The following is a 20,315-nucleotide window of genomic DNA, read 5'->3' as shown; positions in this document are numbered from 1 at the left end:
TACAATACCAGTAGGTGGTACAATATCTCGGGATTAGCAGACGCACATAACGGAAGCGCGCAATATCTTCCGCTGGCGTCACTCATCTTTCACATTTTCGTTTTTTCGTAAACCTTTCGCATTGCCTAACGCAGTTATTTTTGTTTTTAAACTGTGATTTGAGACCTCTTATTTCGCTTTAAAAAAAAAAAAAGAAAAATAACGTCCTAGGGCCCGAAAAGCTGAACTGAACCCTAACATGAAAAGTTAAGGAATGTTTCCTAGAAACCATTCTGGCTTGAGTTCGGTTCTGAAATGTCGAAAAATGGGCAATAGTTTGCTTCGGTTCTGGTAACGGATACTATTACGGGTTGAATTCCAGTTTCGGGTTCATGTTAGGTTCCAGTTCCACACCCTGATTCGGATATGATCATTCCCTCGGTCGCTAAGGATTTGGTGAGTATTGCCAAAAAAAAAAAGAGTTGAAGGCAGTTCGAGGTCAGAAATTAGGCTTGGCACACGTGATCCCTCCCGCCTCTTTACTTCCCTCTTCCTCATCGTTCCACTATGAAGGCGGCACTAGGGCACCATCTGTAAGCAATGAGCTGACAACTTCCGCCCTGGAGTGCATGTTACCGCTACAATCCCAATGTAGGCGCGCATAAACGCAGATGTTGCTGCGGATTGAAGACTGTGGGGCACAAGTCATGACATGCTTTTCAAGCTTCTAACACAGTCATTAAATTTAGTTTCCATTCATCGTCCTGAAAACACTGATGAAGTAGGTGCAACCTGTAGAGAACATTTCAAAGAGCGATGCTCTCTTAAGACGAAGTATGCGGCAGAGACAAGAATGGCGTTTTGCAATAATTAGGAGCGTGAATACTATAGGTGCAGTGTACGCCAGCAACAGCATTGTTCTGAAAAAAAAACTTTTTCTCTAGTCCGTTTTCTGCTGGAGAAAGATGTGTTTCTTTTTCGTTTATGTAATATCAATTCATTCATATTTTGAGGTGCCTGTGAGGGATCATTCACTATAACTTCTCTCTGAAACTGTAACCACAAAAAGTTAGTTCATCCCCTCGTAAACTCAAACCGCAGTAGTGGCTGAATGGTTAGGACCCTCAATTGCTGATCGCGAAGACGTGGCTACGATCTCGTTCACGGAGGCCGCGTTTGGACAGAGGCGCAGTGCAAACTTGTCAGTGTACTAGTGCTACGTGAGTACGCTTTAAGGTGATCGAATTTTTTAAGCCCTTTACTACAGCGTCCTTCACAGCTTGAGGTGGTTTGGGACGTTAAACCCCATAATCTGAATCCTAAATTAACTACTTATTTGCAAACATTCTTCATAGAAGCAATTATGACACACATGAACACCCGACATGCTTGCAACAGCCCTGTAACGCCATTTATGCCTCTATATTAGTAAGCAAGGCAGCCCGTCGCTCAGTAGCAGTTCCGAGACTATCGCCGCTCTAAATTCCAACCATAAGATGTATTCTCTCTGCATGAATGTCTAAGGACATATTCAGTAGCCCTCAATTCGAGTGTTAATAACAAAGAGGTTTCACAAACTGGAGCTTGCAGTCAAATTGTTGAAGGAAGAAAAACGGCAAACTGCTCCAGTGAAGTACAGGCGTCGCGTGAGCTGTGCGCCATCATCTTCAGCTGTGTGCGGTGACATATGTCGCGTCGTTTATCTTCGCTTTTTGTTTGGCCACCACCCATAATTGTATCGCTCAAATATGCGACACACACGTTGCCAACGTCGGCAAAACATTCCTCTTTCAGGAATGCCAGTGCCACAGCAGTGTGCCAGTTGGGTGCAAACATGGCAACAGGAATAGCTGCCAGTCTATGTTTGCTCTCTATGACTCTCAAGGACGTGCAGCGCTCATCGCGTATGCCCTGAAGGTTGTGCGCTTGCATCACTAACCAGCTACCCCCGTCGTTAATCCCTTGCCAGGTCTAAAGAAAACATTTCGCGCAGCCATCAGCCCGCACGCTGTTTGGAAGGCTGGCGCGAAGTGCTGCAACCTCTAGATTTAGCTTTGTTCGGAATTATAGTTTCGACAGATTTTTGCCTCGGTATGTACTTATCTTGCTGGAAGAGAACCGCGAACAGAGCGGGTGTCTCGGCAACGGCGGAGATATGTCTTGGGGGTCGATCGCTGAAGGTCCTCCCTCTCGCGGCATCTTCCGTGGCGTCTCTCTTCTCTGCTACGGGACTTGTCGGCTTCACGGCGCATTTCTACGCTTATGAATGGCACATATTGTGGGGGAACATAATGTCTCTCTTCGTGCTTCTGTTGGCTGGCTGTCAACGTTATCATTTCGCTGATGTACAAGCTCGGCGTGACATCCCTATTTGAGGTAAGGCGTCTTTACTCATGTGTCCTCATGACCTTCCTTATAGAACGACAATTCTTAAACAGACAGCTTGTGGTGGAGGACCGCTGTTATGGGCGAAAGATCAAAATTCTCACCTCAAACATGGCTAACAAGGCCAATTGTGCAAGGCAGAAGCAGGTGAGTGCACAGAGGAAGAAATGCAAACCACTTCAAGACTGGAAGGTTGCATCAGAGAGTATGTGAGGGCTCACATGGGTGGTAAGCTAACCATTAGCAGCTGGCTCGCGACTCTTCAGTCCGAACCAGAAAAGATGAAATAAAAAAAAAATAATCACAAAAATGTTCGTAAAATTTTACTAGTCCTTTTCTATGTACGGGTGTGATCGGCAAATCAAAATTTCTTTAATACTGATGTGAAATGATATTTCTTCCCCGAATTTGGAGGCGGATGCCCCTTCGCACCCTTTAATTTTTATGGCGTTAACACTGTTCAGTTCGTTAATCAGTTTCACTCCCTTGCCGTCAGCGTGCAAAGCACACCTGCCACAGGTTTGCAGGTGGTAATGCGAAGAGATTGAAACACTCTTCCACAAATAAAGAGGGAGGTTCTGGAGAACAGAGTGGTCCCACACATCGAGTCAGCGGATTGATGGAAATACCTGAAGTGAACATCGGTTCGTTTGTTACCACTTCCGCTTCTGGGGGTTCCACATATCACAGGAAGACAAAAAAGGCAGTACCGGCACTTCTCAAAACAAAAAAGAAAACGAACGCTCGGAGTACGAACTTTAGTGGCATAAAACATTGTGGCTGGAGCTAAAAAAATTGGCTGCGGTTTAGCTCGGGTAATTCCAGTTGAATTGCGAAAGCAACGGCTGCATGGTTACGCCTGTGGTTAAGCGTTTGATTTAGCTCTATTGTATATACAAGACAAACTGTTCAGGTAGCGACAAGGCTTTTATTCTTTATACCAATGATGACGCTGCGATGATCAGTGAAGTAGTGGCACTTGGTTTCCACTCTGCTACGCCGTGCTCTGTATCTGCCGAGGCTCAGTGTAAAACCAAGTCTAAACTGCTTCTCCAATGTGTTGTCGTTTGAGGCTGGTGCTGGCTCAACTCGAGTAGAAACCGCTCCTCTGCAGCTTGAACGAAGGCGAGTTTTTGTCTTTATTAAAGTCCCCCGTCACGACAACTAACTCCTTTTCAGTTTGGCTAGGCATTCCGGTAACGCAGTTTCAACGCTGGCCGGGGGGTAAATATATATACCCCGGTTACTATTACACCCGTCTGGCACAGTTTTACACAGCGACGGCATTGCCGTCGACGGCGGCGCCATCTGTTGGCATCGTTTTGTTGAACCAGCGTTCCGTTGAGCGCATCAAAGTTCACCGGCGTTTTATGTTTTCGTGGTAAAGGCGTTTATTGCACCTAAAAATGGGGACACTTAAGCTCTGCCTTTAAGGGTATGACGCGATAGCGTAGGCCACCAGCCCACATATAAAACCCCGCTTTAACCAAGCCGTATGAAAGTGCCTTAGTGGCCCATAGGGTAACGTGAATACCATGGTCCTGGCAGGCTAATTCTGACATAACCGTCCCATATGAAACGGAAGAACCAAGTTGGCAACTCCTGCCATGGTTTTGTTGCGTCTGCAATTTGTGGCTACGGCATACGAGCATACGCGACGTGCCGAGCTGGCTGGCGTAGTTTTGCTTTCGTAATAAAATGGACAACTGCAATGTGGCTACCATGAAAAGAACTCGGAGGTGGCCATCGCGGAAGCAGGAAGGGCAGGTGAGAGCGGAGTGATTACACAACCAGAGTGTTCGCTACATCAAGCAGCCGATGTGTAGATTTCTACTATGTGACCCCGGATGTCGCACCTGGTGACACCCAGGGACACTTCTATGGTTAGATGGTCATCACAAAGCATTTCTATCACTTGGTCTCGAATTGCTTGGTGCTCTTTCGGCGAAACACGGTATAGGGGCTTTGGCGCAGTGGTCTGGTGTTTTCCTCGGTTGCAATTTAATGCTTAGGGGTGGGCGTTAACCCAACCATTGATGACGACGAAAAGTACTCGCAGTACCCTCGTAGGAGACAACGGATTCTTCTTGTATACCCGCAAAACGTCGCTCTTTTACACTGCGCATGAGCAAGATCATTTTGTTTTCATCAATCGTATCGGGAGCGGAGAGGCAGAAGAGGTTCTTTGCCCTTCAACGTAAGCCAAAAAGGACCCATCCAGCAGTTGATCTCGTGATTGAACGACGGACTGAAATGTTTCTTTTCTGACTCCCTTAGTAAGTCTCTTCGATAGCTGTGTCTTGAATGTCTCCAATCCTTGGAAGAAGCCTCATAATTTTCATACCAGATTCGTGCATGTGTCTGAAGATTTTTCTTCTTTATTCAAACTACAAACATTGTACTAGTCCAAGCAGGGTGGGTTACATGGCAAACAAGACAATAATAACAAAGTTAATAAATATCAAAGTGTGGCGAATGGCAATAAGGAAACATTCCAGTCGGCTAGAGTGCGAGGAAAAAATGAAGACGAATAAATCTGTTCTTGCGAGATACGGTGTCAGCGAGTTAGGATGACGGTGGAGCGCATGCTTGGATGATAAAAGCGACAGATATGGTGATGCTAGATCTCGATTCCAAAGCGAAGAAAGCAATTCCAACCGTAATTTTTTCTTCGTTGTTCAAGACATTGAATACGATTATCCTGCATTATTTCAGAGGCTGAGCCAAATGGAGAAACTTTATAGTAATTAAGCCTTAGCGCTTTTAGCTGTACCTTTTTTAGACGGCGGATATTGTGTTTAGAAAACGGATCCCAGACGACGCATGCATATTCAAGTTTCGGTTTAATTACTGAATTGTAAGCAAGGAGTCTTACGCTAGAGGGAGAATTTTTAGGCTTATGTCTCAAAAACGCATAGTTTATTATAGTTTAGTATTAGTAAGCGTGACGCCCAAATACTTGTATTTAGTCTCTTCCAACAAAGATGGCGGACCTATAGCCTGTAGTTAAAAGAAAGCGGAGCTTTTTTGCGAGAGAAGCGAAGAACGACTGTATTATAACTGCCGTTTTATGTCTCACGTCTCACACCATTCAAAAATGTTGCCGCGCGCCGCTGCATTTAGTCCGACCGTAGGGAGGAGTTAAAATGAATTTGGTTCTTAATCGAAGTTATTTCCTGAAAAACCACACATTCATCCGCAAACAACCAAAAATGCTCATTCGGATCAAGTTCAGTTGTAATATCATTCATTATAATAAAAACAATAATTGGCCGCAGCGCTCTTCCTTGGGGCACCCCAGATCCGACCGGACGTCAACGCGATCGAAGAGGTCACGCTTGTCTTCCGCACCTTCATTCAGGGTCTCACGGGGCTGTACAAAAGCCAGAGCTGCGTCTGTTCGGCTGGCTCCAGCTTCAAAAGCATCGGCTCGGTGACTGGGTTTGAAATCTTCACCAGATGATAGTGGTGACAATTCCGCTGGCATGACAAAAGAACAGCTAGGTGTAACACTGAAATCAACTCTTTGGCTTACATATTGCGCTTCACTTTGGCGTATTTCGTACTCGCCCTGTGCAGCCCTATAACAGAACCATTAAGCCAGATATAAGTTTCGCGGCATGACCATAATCACTTCGATAAACGGACGCCAATCTTTTCTACGGAGAAAATGAGGAGGAGGGATCTCCAACACGTCACATGAAAGCAGCTATTAGCGTAGCTCGGCCGTGAAAGGTAGCCCGTTCAACCGCACAGAAGGTGACACAAATTTTATCGGCAGCCGTGTATGGTCAGAAGGCATTGTTGTCCGGCTTTGCTTTCCAGTAGCCCGCATGGGATGTGGAAAGAGAACCAAAACGCGATTCCACAACGGCGCTTGTGCGTTTTTTTTTTCTTTTCTCGTTTGACATTGTGAGGAACCGTCCCACTTGTGTGCCGTTGCGTCTTGCGTTTTTCGTTATTGTTTTTATGCCGTCTGGTGCTTCTACTCTTCGCACGCGCGTCCATTGCCGCCCTCCCAGTTTCTGCGCCCCATTCTAAAAAACTAAAACAATATGCAGCTTGGATTTAAGCTCATGAGGGTTTCTCACAGTGTACTGCCATTCAGGAGCGATATAACAACTCTGTGTCATCGGGTCATATCTTACCCAAGCTGTGAGAGCTCCCGACTGCGACCTCTGTGGAGAGGTATCCAGAGAAATCAGCTGATGCGATGCGATAACGCTGAATTTAGGTGCCATTTTCAGTGCAAATCATAGCTCAGATAAATGGCTCGAAACATATCTAAAGAGCGTGTAATGGCACTCACCCGGAAGTGTGACACACTACAGAATGGGAACGACGATTTTTAAAAAAAACAACAAAACTTCCCTATTATCTGATGTCCGCATATGGGCTGTGACAGTTACTGTTCGTTTATGCACGAAGTACGTTCGGAGGACATTTGCTGCGTCTTTCTTACGCTCATCATAGGTGTGCACCACTAAATGTTTTCGTGCTTCTATTTTCATGAAACGACGATATAAATGTGAGTGGTCCGCTGAGCAACCCATTCGCTGGCCGTTTGATAATTGAGCCGCCGCATGTGCGTGTTTTGTTTATGTTCACTTTGTTATGATCGTTTACAGGACAGTTTTCTTTAAAAATTTCTGCTTTTAATTTTAGAAGGTATTATTTTTTCTCTGCCTATTGCTTTTACATATAAGTGAAGCTTATTGATTTTTTTATGAATTTAACCCTCCACACACATAGCTCACATCATGTTATTTTATGTGGCCAGTTTTATTAGTTTGTTATGTTTATGAGCATTGTATTTCCTCATCGGCGACATTCTCTGAAGGAGCCTAAATGTAGGCAGTACGCACGATAAGCAAATCGTGACCTGTACAACCGAACGTTTGCATTGTCTCCCATGATGCGTCTTGCCAACCTTCTGAACATTTCTGGACTACTGTAGTATTTGCCTGACATATAGTGCATCCCGTTCACACCCCAGTATTCACTCAAAGTCCTGTTACAGCCTTTTTTGAGAAGGTTTGATGGGCTAGGTGTCAGAAACACCGTTTGTCCTCGAAACAAGCATGGCACATCATTTCACGCCCGTCATCTTTATTGACTGGCCTTTGCCATTATCGCAGGCATCTTTCTAATATCCTAGATTATCTCTTTAGTACATGTAGCGAAAGAATCTGTCCTGCTCCTTTCAGCAAAAATCTTTTTTTTTTAGACTTGCTCTTGGTCAAAAAAATGTGACAGATGTCTCTTCAAAGAGCGAATAATCTAATAATCTGAACAGGTTGCAGAGAAGCATGCCTGCTCTGCTCTCGTATGCACCCAGATGTAAGCTGGCGTCATGAAACCTTTCGTGGCCACTTTCGTGCTTATCCTAGCTGTCTACGACGCTGTTTTGTTGATAACCTATAATACGCTTGTATTTACCTCGACATGGCAGAACCTAACCATTAGAGTTCACTATTGGTTCTAATGGCTATTCCGTAGCGGTGCTTGTACATGAAAAGTTCTTCATGAGATGGTGATGGCAAATATGTATTAATTTTACAGGTTAACAACCGCACGCTTCCTTGTTTAGAGTTGTAAGAGAATATATTGAATCCAGAATGTGTGTGGGATTAGCAGCGAAATTCCTAGGGGTCTTAGCTAGTACATTCGTTCCACGTTCCGAATCATGCACAATATTCATGATCTTCCCCAAAATACGGAAGGTTTTGAACTGACAAAAATTGTCAGAAGAAGGTCAGGTCTGATACCTTGATTTAAGCTTGGTTGCAAGCAAAGATCACCTATTCTGGTGTTATGTCCGAAGGTCCAAGAAAGGCCTTTTTTCATACTCGTCATCCCACACGAAATTAGTAAAAAGAGCAGTTGCTTTGTTAGGAGGTCGGGTCGTATCATAGACTGCAAGAAAGCTTGCAACCCCATCTGAAGCATTTACACGAATATGAATTTCCGGATACCCTCTTTTCCAGCCTGGCATGCGTTCAAGCTTTTGAAGGAATTCCGTCGATCAGGCTGGCCAAAAGAAGTTGCGAAGATAAGAACCAATACAGAAGAGAACCGCCAAGCCGTATGGGCATGGAAACAAGTCAAGCGTTCAAGTTGGTAGCGCGGGCTTCGATGCATTTGATTTTATTCGGGCCCAGGAAGTTGAGCATGCTTTGCAGAATGGAGAACGATGGAGGACCACGACTGGAGAAGTGCAAACAGGGACATGATAATATTTTCATTACTTGTGAGACGGAAGTAATTTACGAAACCCCACCATCTCATTTGCGGAGCATCTTATGTGGGTAAGAGAGGTCGCTGAAAAAAAGACTGCCAAGTAGAAAGGCTAATACTTTTAAAACGAGATACGGCATTTCTGTCCCAAGTAAAAACGATCTTACCCTCCCCGGCCTGCTACATAAGTTTAAACGGCTTGAAAGGCATGTCTGCGAACCGCCGCGCCGCTTGGTGAGATATAACAGTTCTGGTCGCCAATCACTTGTGCTAAAATTACAATCACGTCGTCATAGGTACAGTGCTCGTACGGGTGCTATTTCTACTTTACATTAATGACCTGTCTAGAAACATATCTTATAACATTCGCTTATTCGCAGACGAGTACGTGGTTTGTCGTCCCATCAATACCAGTACTGACACTAGCTTTTACAAGATGATATTAAACGAATTGAAATTCGGTGCGAAAAAATGGTTAATGTGCCTAAACACTAACAAAACGTCATTGCTATCTTTTCAGCGCTGGAAAAACTATCAGACATCTACTTGCTACATTTCCGGCTCATCAATATTACGCTTTCAGTCTTACAAGTACCTTGGTGTCCCCCTTTCGGCCACACTAAACCTGGTCTAAACATAAAATGAACATTACTAATGGTCTAAACATAAATTGAACATTACTAATTAAGCCATTCGCACTCTTGGGTGCCTCCATCGAACCTACGCCTAGCTTCTGCATCAGTGAAAACATTATCTCACATTCGTCCGGCCTAAAATATAATACGCATGCTCACTCTGGGAACCCCATCAATCTAATCTTTCTAACACCCTATAAGGTATCCAGAATCGCGCTGCCAAGTTTATTTTTTTCGGAATGCTACTATAACACCAGTGTCACTGCACTTAAGTCACGCGCGAACCTCACCATTCTTGAAAAAATACGTTTCATGTTCAGACTGTGTCTTTTTCACAAATTCTATCACACACTAAATGTTTCACAAATTTTGCCAGCTCCTCCAGTCAAGCCGCACCAGTCATCTAAAAGTCATCTATCCCCACCAGCACAGACAACTGCCCATCTTCGTTCCTTCTTTGTACAGACCGCCCGGGACTGAAATAATCTGACTGCCATTGAACCACTCTTCACTTGGGCCTAACATTGTGCCCATCCCTCATGTAATACAACTCACCAGGGGCATTTGAGATACTACAAATAAATAAATGTATTGTTACGACGGGGGTTTGACGTCGGAGCGCTGCACAAGTCAAGGCGGAAGAGAACTCAGCTAATAAACGGCTGCGAGTCCGGCACGGGCACGAGAGTCTCCTCGTCTTTCTCAACGTCCGTTTCCCTTTCCTCTTCTATTTGTTTTTCGTCTTCCTCAGTATTGCTACAATATAAATATTATTTTACCCGCAACTGTACTCGAGCGAAGTATGTTTCGGCCTGCTAGTGCCTTCCGCACTTTGCTCACTGCTAGATTTTGAGGCAGTACAAGTAGTGGTATTAGTACAGGACATTATACAACGCAGCACTTAGGCATCTGATACATTCGTGAGCACAAGCGGGAACTTTATGAAGTCTTCGTTATATACAAGTAAGGTTCGACGTGCGTAAGCGCTCCGTGTTTGGTGCTGACAAAAACTGAGTAACTTTCACAATGGCAAGACGTAACAAGAGGAACTTTCGTTGTTTTCTCTTTACTCTTCGTTCTCGGTGTTGGTTGGTTTTCCTGAGTTTTTCTTCTTCACCTTTTGTTTTCATTTTTGATTTTTTCTTTTTCTGTGGTTTTCTTTTCCGTTTCTCTAGTTTTCTTTGGGGGTCTCCTAATTTTATTTTTCCTATTCTTCTCATTGCCGGGAAAGAAACGCATAAGAACCATGCGTTGCTAGTCAGCGTTTTTGGGTGTGTATTCTGTTTGTTGTCCCGTTTGTAGTGCGCTGTTTTCAATAAGTACATTTGAATCTTTTTAGAGCGAACTGTTTACTCGGCGAATCTCTGCTGTTTGAATAAAGTGCCCTCCTATATAACACGAAATATAGTAAGTGTCCTGCATGGTCCCCAAAGAAGGGGCGGGCCTTTCTCGACCACAATTAATTTAGCGCTGACGTATATCTTTCTAGGTTATGATGGGAGATACCTACAAAAATTCATGTCCCTCAGGACATAGGAACTGTTGATCGTGTCTACACTTATAAGAGACACATCTCACCCCGTATCGCGTTGCAAACGGATAGGGACGCGTACCGGTCAGTTCCAGCATAACGATCATTACATAGCTTCACGGACAAGCACTGATGCCCTCGCATCCTTTAAGCACGAGCTCAATATAAAAACAAGAACAAAGACTGACAACTGAAAATGCATAAAGAAATGTCTACTAGTGCTCGTAAAGAGAGTTTGGCGCACAAATTTCATCATTTATGTTACTGTAGTTATTTCGCATCATCGGAAATGATTTATTGGTCAATTTCACATAGCATGACGATAACAGTTCACCACAAAAGGAAGTGCTTTGAAAAGTGGTGCAATTTTTAAACACAGCTTGCCCATCACTGTGTCAAAGAAGTTATGACTTTAAGTGAATGAGGCCTTTTGTCAAGTACTAACCGACAACAACTATAATGCGTTCACTTAGATAATTGTGATCCATTGCGATACCCATTCCAATGGCGATACAGTGCACTGCAGGACATGTATGGTTATCTGGACTTCGCAACGCCCCTCATATATGGCGGCTACTAGCGATGCGCGAGTTTAAAATGTGCAGCCACATTGAAACTGTTCCAGATATGTGCAACTTTTCGGGCCAATCGTTGCGGAGAGCCACTTGTGTGCTTACGCTCCAGTTTATAGAACATTACCATGCATACCAAACATTCTTCGTGGCAGAAACACTGTGTCTTTGTACTTGAACGTGCCACCTGCCCTAGTAGCCTAATGTGATGGTTTTGGCACTTACCTGTCATCTGTTATTAAGGTCCAGTGTTCAATACAGGGCAGAGTGATTGTGTTTGGATGGAAGCATAATGCACAAGTGCAAGTCCTGTGTTGGAGCTACATGCCCCTGAAAAAACACAAGGTGGGGTAAATTTGTCCGCAGCCCACCTTTAGTCGTCGCTGTGTCTTCATATGTGAACGTGTCGCTTGCACGAGCGGCTCACTGTGTTGGGTTTGACGCTTGGCTGCTCTCTGTTCCTGACTCTGACCGAGTCTGTTAGGCGTGGTTCCGACGTCTTTTAAACATGAAGGGAATGTTGATAATTTCGTCGCATCATATTTGAGCGCGCAAACCTAATTTCTTTCCCTCACAGCATTCTCTTTAATCTTGAGGGCCGAGCTTCTCCTGTGACGTGCTGTCTGTTCACTGAAGGTCACTTTGAACAGTGCTTGTACTATAGATGTCTTCCAAGCTTGTAATATAGATAACTTTAAACTACACCAATGAAATGCTCATGCTCAGAGTTCTTTTCTCACCTGAGTAGGAAAAGAGGGCGCAGCTTTCTGTCATACCAAGCACACCAAAATTACAAGTCCAGGCACTGCCAAAAACATGCCTCAGAAAAGCCTTCTTTGCGTCACGACACCTAAACAAAATGTGCAATTATTGTATCATTTTGTAACTGCTTTTCAAGCTTCGCAATCATGCAAAAATATGCTGTTGTTATAGTGTAGCTTACGTTTTGGGGTTAGCGTAGAGCCGAGAGGGCCTCTTTCTGAACCGTTTTTTGACGCTCATTTAGCACTATTGGATTTCCTTCCGACTGGAGTGGGTAGGACAAACAATCTTACCATCAAGATGTTCGGAACACTGAAGATGCATTAGAAGGCGTGTAAAGCGGGTCAGAAGAGACACTCTGGGCTCTACACTTTTAGTAAATACTGTACTTTCTTGGATGGCAGCTTGGGACTTTCCTCAGAGATTAACTGCTTACTCTCTTTCTTTTCAGTACATCCGTTTGCGTTTCAACGCTGCCATTTCGTTGACGGCCTGTGTGATCTACATATTTCTCACGGTAACTAAAGAAGGAGCACGTTCTCAGCAATATTTTATTCATCTGTCCAAACGCTCACTAAGTGGACTGACAGCATATTCATAGGCTAATAACTTAATTTAGAGCAGTCTACATACTGATTGTGAAGTTTGGAGCGCTCTTTCCATGAGTTCGAGTTATGTGCGAACAGATTTACATGTTTCCCTGTAAAGCTGCACGAATATGTGAAAAACAACATAACGATGTAGCTTTTAGAGCATGCTTAGTAGGCTAAAGACTTCTAAAGTAGTGAACAGTGTTGTGCAAGCAATTATGCAGTGATATTTCAAACATACATAAAACTTTTATTTCCAGCTATACCCTACCTTCATCGCATTTGAACACCAATTAATTGGAACTGATTTATTCGAGCAGTTTGTTTGGAATAAAGGAAATGCATATATATCTTTGTAACACTGTTAGTTTCCCCTCTCGTTGAATTGTAGCGTCCAGCACGAGACAGCTTGTTAGGTGGTAAAGGAGAAAGGCATGTTATGTGTGTTACATTGAATATATTGCAGACAGAATCAAAACGTGCGAATTTCGCAGGCGTAGAATAACTTGCGTGTACGAAATAGCATTTCTATGTGCGCAGAAACTTCCCTATCAGTTTTCAAGTATTCATTGCTGCCACCGCAGGGTTAGTCTATCTCCCATTTTATAGCACCAAATCCATGAGTTTCAAAGCCCCTAATTGTAATATATTCATGGTAAACGTGCGCGAAAAGACAAACGCAGCAGAGAAGACGACACGACACAAGCACTCACTAGCAAGTGAATGGTTTGTTCGGAAAAAAACAGCTTGAGAGCACGAGGGAGGGGGAAGTTCAAACACAACCTGATGCTGCATCAGAGACCCTAATCATGGCGGGAAAACACCCGCGTGATAAAATGCGAACTCCCATTTTATAGCACCAAATCCATGAGTTTCAAAGCCCCTAATTGTAATATATTCATGGTAAACGTGCGCGAAAAGACAAACGCAGCAGAGAAGACGACACGACACAAGCACTCACTAGCAAGTGAATGGTTTGTTCGGAAAAAAACAGCTTGAGAGCACGAGGGAGGGGGAAGTTCAAACACAACCTGATGCTGCATCAGAGACCCTAATCATGGCGGGAAAACACCCGCGTGATAAAATGCGAAGTAAAGCAGAGAACACCGGCACTCAACAATCACGCGGAAAACTCGTTTGTATAAAGGAATGCGTGCTTGTTCAGTGCTAGTGTTTTCTGCTTTACTGCACGTTTTGTAACGCGTGTTTTCCCGCCTTGATTGGGATCCCATCGGGTTTTGTTTGTATCTCCTCCCTCTCGTGTTTTTCAGCTGTATCTTTTTTCGAATAAACCATTCTGTGGCGAGTGAGCGCTTGTGTCGTGTTACCTTCTCTGATGTGTTTCTCGTTTCACGATCGTTTACTATGAATACTTTCCCACCTTCTCACGTTAACGCTAATGATAAGATATTGTTCCAATGCAAAAAGTAGGTTTGTTCGTCCAGTGTAATTCATAAGTGGCTCTTAGGCGGCCCTTCCAGGTGTTCCATTTTCTTAATTTTTATCTGTTTTAATCGAGCTTGATCTATCAGTCTGGCACGTTATAATACACCAGCAAGTTTTCTGTATGCAGTTTCTCAGTATCAACGAGTGTCATGAATTGTTGCCTACTGAGCACCTTTTTTTATTTTTAGCAAAGCATCGGAGCCATCTCAATTTTCGCAGCATCGCTGACACTAGTCACTGGTATGTCTAACTCATTTCTTGCTTTCAACCATAAGGCTAAGTCTAACAGAGAAGTACGTCGCAAGCATTATTCTCTAACAAGGCTTCATACTTCCGTACGTACAGAACTAATTAGCACTGAACTGGGCGAACGTCGGGTCACATTATGTAAGGTAAATGTGCCACTACCCCCTTTAAATCGGGTCATAAGCTCATCGGGGAAATGCGAACACGTATACAATGGCATCGCTTAGAAGAATCGAGTTAGCCTTAATAATCTAATTTTGTTTCTTTTTCTGAAAGGTCGGAAGCCTTAATTATTGCAGTCACCGCCAACACGCCACCTTTAAAAAACGTTTTATTTTTACACTACTGATTCCGGCGGCTCAACTGTCGCAAAGAGCATGCAACATCATGCCTGGAACCAACAATAAACTTTAAACGCGGTGCTTCTAGCATGTCAGAGCTGCAGTATAATGAATTCATATGGCAGAACTACAGCCAGCTGGTGGGCTAGCTAACTACTAACTGCACTTGGAGATGCAACTGCAAAGGTGCATTTACAATATTCATTGTGGTTTTCTGAAGACGTAATGTCTGCTTTTGATGAAGCCAGGAGTTTTGCATTCGTTTCGGCGTCGCAACTGATACAAATGGAATAAGGTGCTCTGTTTTAAATCAGAGCTGTCAGTCAGATAAATTGAACTGCTTCTGGTAGTAACATAATGAGTCACCGTATTATGTGTTATGACCGATATATCATTGTATTGAGATCAACTTCGTTTTTGTCCCACCTAGAAACGTTAGCATAACCTGAGAAGTGAAGTGGTACCGGAAAAACAATTACTGTGAAGTTTCTAGGCTTCAGTTTGTGCTTTGTGGGACGTCATGAGGTCAGGTGACCTATCTCAGTCGAAAGGAGCTGCCTACTTTCCGGTGTGTTTGATTTCTGTCTCACCCTTCCTAATGAAAGGGGCTGTCACCACGGGCAGCTCCTTTGGTGAGACAGGAATCAAACACACCGTGGACCTTACACCCCCTCGTCTGAAGAATCGCAGCTTCAGACATGACCATGCCTCCTATGAATGAGTAAATGTGAGCAAGCGTGGACTATCGCCATTGTCTTAATTGTGATATTAGCTCCTCATAGTTTTCTCATCAAATGCTAAGCATCTTTCTTGGCATCGGTGTCCAATATTCCGGACGTCGGTACAATTACAGACAGTAAAGTACAAGAACTTCTTTTAAAGTTCCTTAATATTGTTTCACATGAGTTTTTGTTCTAGTATTTATGCGTATACGTCGCGCTCATGGATTTAGTACTACCGGCACTGAACACTGCTTGTAACATATATATAACATGCTAACCGGTCAGCATTTTACAGCCTTTACCAATAATTAATTTACTATTTTTCAGTGTTCAAGGTCCCTCTTTTCTGGTGCAATGTACTCATTGGACTTTGTGGAACTCTATACACAGCACTGGTAAGAATTTAAACTGTTTAACGTCTGTTTACAAAGTCTTTTCTTTTGTTTTGTGGGATCTATTCAAGGTTAACCTATCTCTGCTGCCTAAAAATTTCTGAAGCAGCTTAGAGTATCTTGAAATATAAAAGGGCATTTTCACTCAGCAAAATTTGCCCAAAGCACCTGTTCCATATTCTTGTTTCTCTATCCAGGGTGGACTTCGTGGCGTGGTGTGGACTGATTGCATGCAGTTGATTTTTATTCTGGTTGCACCAACAACACTGATAGCGAATGTTATAATTGACTCACTCTCCCCAAATTCTACAGTTCAACCAATAAGTGATATGAATCTTAGATACTACTTCGCTGAGTAAGTTGCTCTTTTTGTTCGTTTTATTATTGCAACACTGGCCAAGAAAATTGTTGATTTTGTTGTGTTTGGGCCTACATAAATAATCTTTTTTCGCTGAAAGGCAGCACGACTTTATAAAAAAAATTCAAAAGGTTTTGTCAAGCATAAGCGATGGCGAGACTTAATTCTTTGCACAATAGAAAGCGCCGTCTAGTTGGGGATGATTTAAGTTACAAAAGACCGCCAACCTAAGTGAAGAATTAAAAGGCAGAACGTTTCATAATTTTGCGAGGGAGTTGCAGCTTGGTCATTCGAAGCCCTCGTTCAGTAATCAGCCGAGTCAGCGATTGTAAACAGTGGGTTTAAGATGGTGGAACGCTTCCTATAAAGCTGATAACACCTCCCTATATCTTTTGAATAGGCCATGATTCAGGAGTCTCCTACGTTTCCGTACCTCGGCGTACATTACAAAGGTTCTGTGAAAGTTAATTTTATGGTTGAATGTATCAAAGTACTCGACCAGCGCACTTTGATTCAATTAAGTTTCTTTACCAACCAGACAGTCCTCTATCGAATACTTTCTTTTCAATTTGCACTTGAGATTGGTTTATAGCATAATGACGGTGGCCACAAGGACTTATTTCCAATTGCTTCCTTCATAAAGAAGCTCAGGGTAATGGGGCTTGCCAGGAATAAATATCGACATTTCACATTATATTGCACTGAGTATAAGCATCTACGCATCTAATAGAAAGGCCACGCGCATACCATATCGACGCAGGCTAGTTCTGCTTCAGAAGGTGACCCCTTTCCAAAACGTTCTTTCCAAAACAGCTTCAGCTTTAACCTGACCAGCGACGAAAATGTTTGGTCCTGCTCCTGCGGAGCGATGGCTGCAGCACTCTATCGGATGTGCCTAGACCAAATGGTTTCCCAGAGACTTCTTGCTTCACGGACGCTGCAAGACGCTCGAAGGTATTCCAAGGTTGTTTGAGAATCAAGCGCTCTTGTCCAAATTAATGTAGGCACTGTGACACGTTTCTACCAACATGAACGTGATACCTGCTACAGTCAGGCCAACCGGATGCCCGCAGAATACTGCACCACCATGCTACCCATTATGTCATTTCACCAATTCACTTCTCACGCGCTGTAGCCTCTGAGCAACGGGCGAGTTCTTCTATCTTGCCACTTAAGTTCATTTATCTGGCCACGCCAAAGAGTAAAACTTCTTTTCAGCGATCTGATCCCGGATTTCTACAAACACTGCTACTGATCTCAATTGGTTCAGTAACCTTATTTTCTGCGCAGCTTAACTGTAGTCCCGTGTTGCACCAATCGGCCCTGAATTGTCATTGGAGCTGCCCATCGGAGCCCGACATGGGTTATTTGCAGGACTTTCAACTCTTTATCAAGGAGGATCAATAAGGCCAGCCAAGTGGGCTTGCTGCAAGCACCAGCAGGGGACCCCAAATGGTCGTCTTGCATACAAAACGATGGAAGGGGATTTCTCTCGGTCATTTGTGGCTACGTAAGGTCTAATATGGGCTACTCAGGGGAGACCTGCAGGAGTTCAGGGCAGCGCGTACTCTGAAGGCAAAAGGACTGAGAAAGAGCGTCATATGCTTGCATTGCAATAAATTACACCCATCTATTGCAATCTTACACCTTCAAAAAATCATTTATTCGTCTCTAACGGAGTCAAGGAGGAGCTAGAAGAGACATAATAAAGAGACGAATGAGTAAAAAGCACAAAAAATATAGAGGACAAAGACCACATGACCATCCTTATGAACAGGATCAACGAATTTCACTTCACTAGTGTGAGTAGAATTGAAGATGAAGGATTAATGAAGCATAAATCCTGGCCTCATTTTAGCACTTAATTCGTTTTCAGTTCATATTTTTGCAGCTTCCAGGTCCATCAACAACAAGGCTTTTAAATTACGGGAATGCGCACACACCCGGAGTAATGTGAGGCAACATTTTCAGACTGCGTGATATGTTGACTTTTGTTCAGATGTCGAATTCGCTCAACGATGTGTTCATGCATCTTCCGTGTTTTTGCAATGACGACTCCGCCACAGGAAAGCTATATCTAGCAGATAGTTTGTTTGCCTTTTTTGTGCGTTCCAACTTTTGTTTTTTTTATCGGCGACTGCACAGGTACCAACTACTTTATCGGCTTACATGTACTATTTCCTTTTTTACACAATCAAGATTCAAGAAAGCACTAGAAACTATGAAAAGGGAGAAATCAGCTGGAGAGGATCAGATAACTACAGATTTGCTGAAGGACGGGAGGGGGGGGGGGATATCGTGCTAGAAAAACTGGCCACCCTGTATACGCAGTGCCTGGTGTCATCGACGGTACCGAAACCATGGAAGAATGCAAACATTATCCTCATTCACAAGAAAGGGGACTCTAAGGACCTTAAAAATTACAGACCAATCAGCTTACTGTCTGTTACGTGTAAGGTATTTACTAAGGTAATCGCTCATAGGATCAGGACAACCTTAGACTGCAATCAAGCAAAGGATCAAGCCGGGTTTCGGAAACGGTACTTTACTATCGATCATATCCGTACCATCAATCAGGTGATAGAAAAACGCTCGGAATATAACCAGCCCTTATACATAGCATTCATTGATTACGAAAAACTATTTGACTCACTTGAAACCTCGGTGGTGATGCAGCCATTGCGAAATCAGGGGGTAGACGAGCCGTACGTGAAATTACTAGAAGATATATACAGTGGTTGCACAGCAACCACAGTTCTGCATAAAGAAAGTAAAAATTCCCATAAAGAAAGGTGTTAGGCAAGGAGACACAATCTCCCCAGTACTATTCACAGCTTGTTTAGAGGAAGTATTCAGACGCTTAGAATGGGAGCAGTTAGGGATAAGGGTAGATGGAGAATACCTCAGTAATCTACGATTTGCTGATGACATTGCCTTGCTAAGCAACTCGGGGGATGAACTGCAAATAATGATTGATGACCTAGACAGGAAAAGTAGGAAGGTAGGCTTGAAAACCAATGTGCAGAAGACTAAGGTAATGTTCAACAGCCTCGGGAAGGAACAGCAGTTTACGTTAGGTAGCGAAATACTGGAAGTAGTAGGCGAATATGTCTACTTAGGGCAGGTAGTAACCGCAGATCCGGACCATGAAAAGGAAATAACAAGAAGAATAAGGTTGGGATGGAGCGCATTTGGCAAGCACTCGCAGATTATGTCTAGCAACTTACCGGTATCGCTAAAGAGGAAAGTATATAACAGTTGCATCTTATACCTGTACTCACCTATGGCGCTGAAACGTGGAGGCTAACCAAGAGAGTTCTACTTAAGTTGAGGACAACCCAGAGGGCTATGGAGCGAAAAATGGTAGGGGTAACATTAAAAGATAGGAAGCGTGCAGTGTGGGTCAGAGATATAACTCAAGTTACCGACATTCTAGTAGAAATTAAGAAGAAGAAATGGACATGAGCAGGACATGTAGTGCGAAGAGAGGATAACCGATGGTCGCTGAGGGTAGCAAACTGGATTCCAAGGGAAGGAAAGCGTAGCAGAGGGCGGCAGAAAGTTAGGTGGGCGGATGAGATTAAGAAGTTCGCAGGGGTCAAGTGGATGCAGCTAGCACAGAACCGGGTTAGTGGAGAAATATGGGAGACGCCTTCGCCCTGCAGTGGGTATAATCGGGCTGATGATGACGATGATGATGATGATTACTTCTATGTTGCCGTAAAGGCCCCCAGCCTAAAATATGGCTAGCCAGAACTTATACAGATTGTGTTCGCAGTACAACTTAAACAGATTACCATTTACAAACCATGCGTAAAATGTCAACACGTGTGCAATTGTCATATAACAGTACGCGTGGTTGTCGTTGCCCTGTGCCCTTTCAAAAGGGGGCTCATACGGACCAAATTAATTTCCCTTTTCCTCTGCAGGACTGCCGTGGCCAGCTCAATTCTTCTTTTTGTGTTATATTCTGTAGGCCTATTCATGGGAGTAGCACTGACCATCTGGTTCCGGGGCTGTGATCCCCTTCTGCTCGGAGAAACTCAGAGAATTGATCAAGCAAGTATTTAACAGCTCATTTTTCATTGAGTCCTTTGCGCCTCAATGCGTTCCCCGGAG

At 43.6% G+C, this 20,315-nt stretch overlaps 1 protein-coding gene across 1 annotated transcript in view; it reads left to right on the top strand.

Annotated features, from left to right (window-relative positions):
- Positions 1-2,135: 2,135 nt before the first annotated feature.
- LOC146209679 (sodium-coupled monocarboxylate transporter 2-like) overlaps positions 2,136-20,315 on the top strand; it is a 50,140-nt gene continuing 31,960 nt past the window's right edge. The window contains exons 1-7 of the mRNA XM_084580908.1: positions 2,136-2,355; positions 12,553-12,618; positions 14,326-14,377; positions 15,774-15,841; positions 16,036-16,193; positions 17,010-17,150; positions 20,126-20,255. Of these exons, the coding sequence (XP_084437034.1) occupies positions 2,323-2,355; positions 12,553-12,618; positions 14,326-14,377; positions 15,774-15,841; positions 16,036-16,193; positions 17,010-17,150; positions 20,126-20,255 (648 nt within the window). The 5' untranslated portion in view covers positions 2,136-2,322. The remainder of the gene's footprint in view (positions 2,356-12,552; positions 12,619-14,325; positions 14,378-15,773; positions 15,842-16,035; positions 16,194-17,009; positions 17,151-20,125; positions 20,256-20,315) is intronic.

Source organism: Amblyomma maculatum, chromosome 1 (genome assembly GCF_055883805.1).
Source record: "Amblyomma maculatum isolate TAMU_Amacu chromosome 1, ASM5588380v1, whole genome shotgun sequence".
Taxonomy (NCBI): Eukaryota; Metazoa; Arthropoda; class Arachnida; order Ixodida; family Ixodidae; genus Amblyomma; species Amblyomma maculatum.
This window is presented reverse-complemented; position numbering and strand designations above follow the sequence as displayed.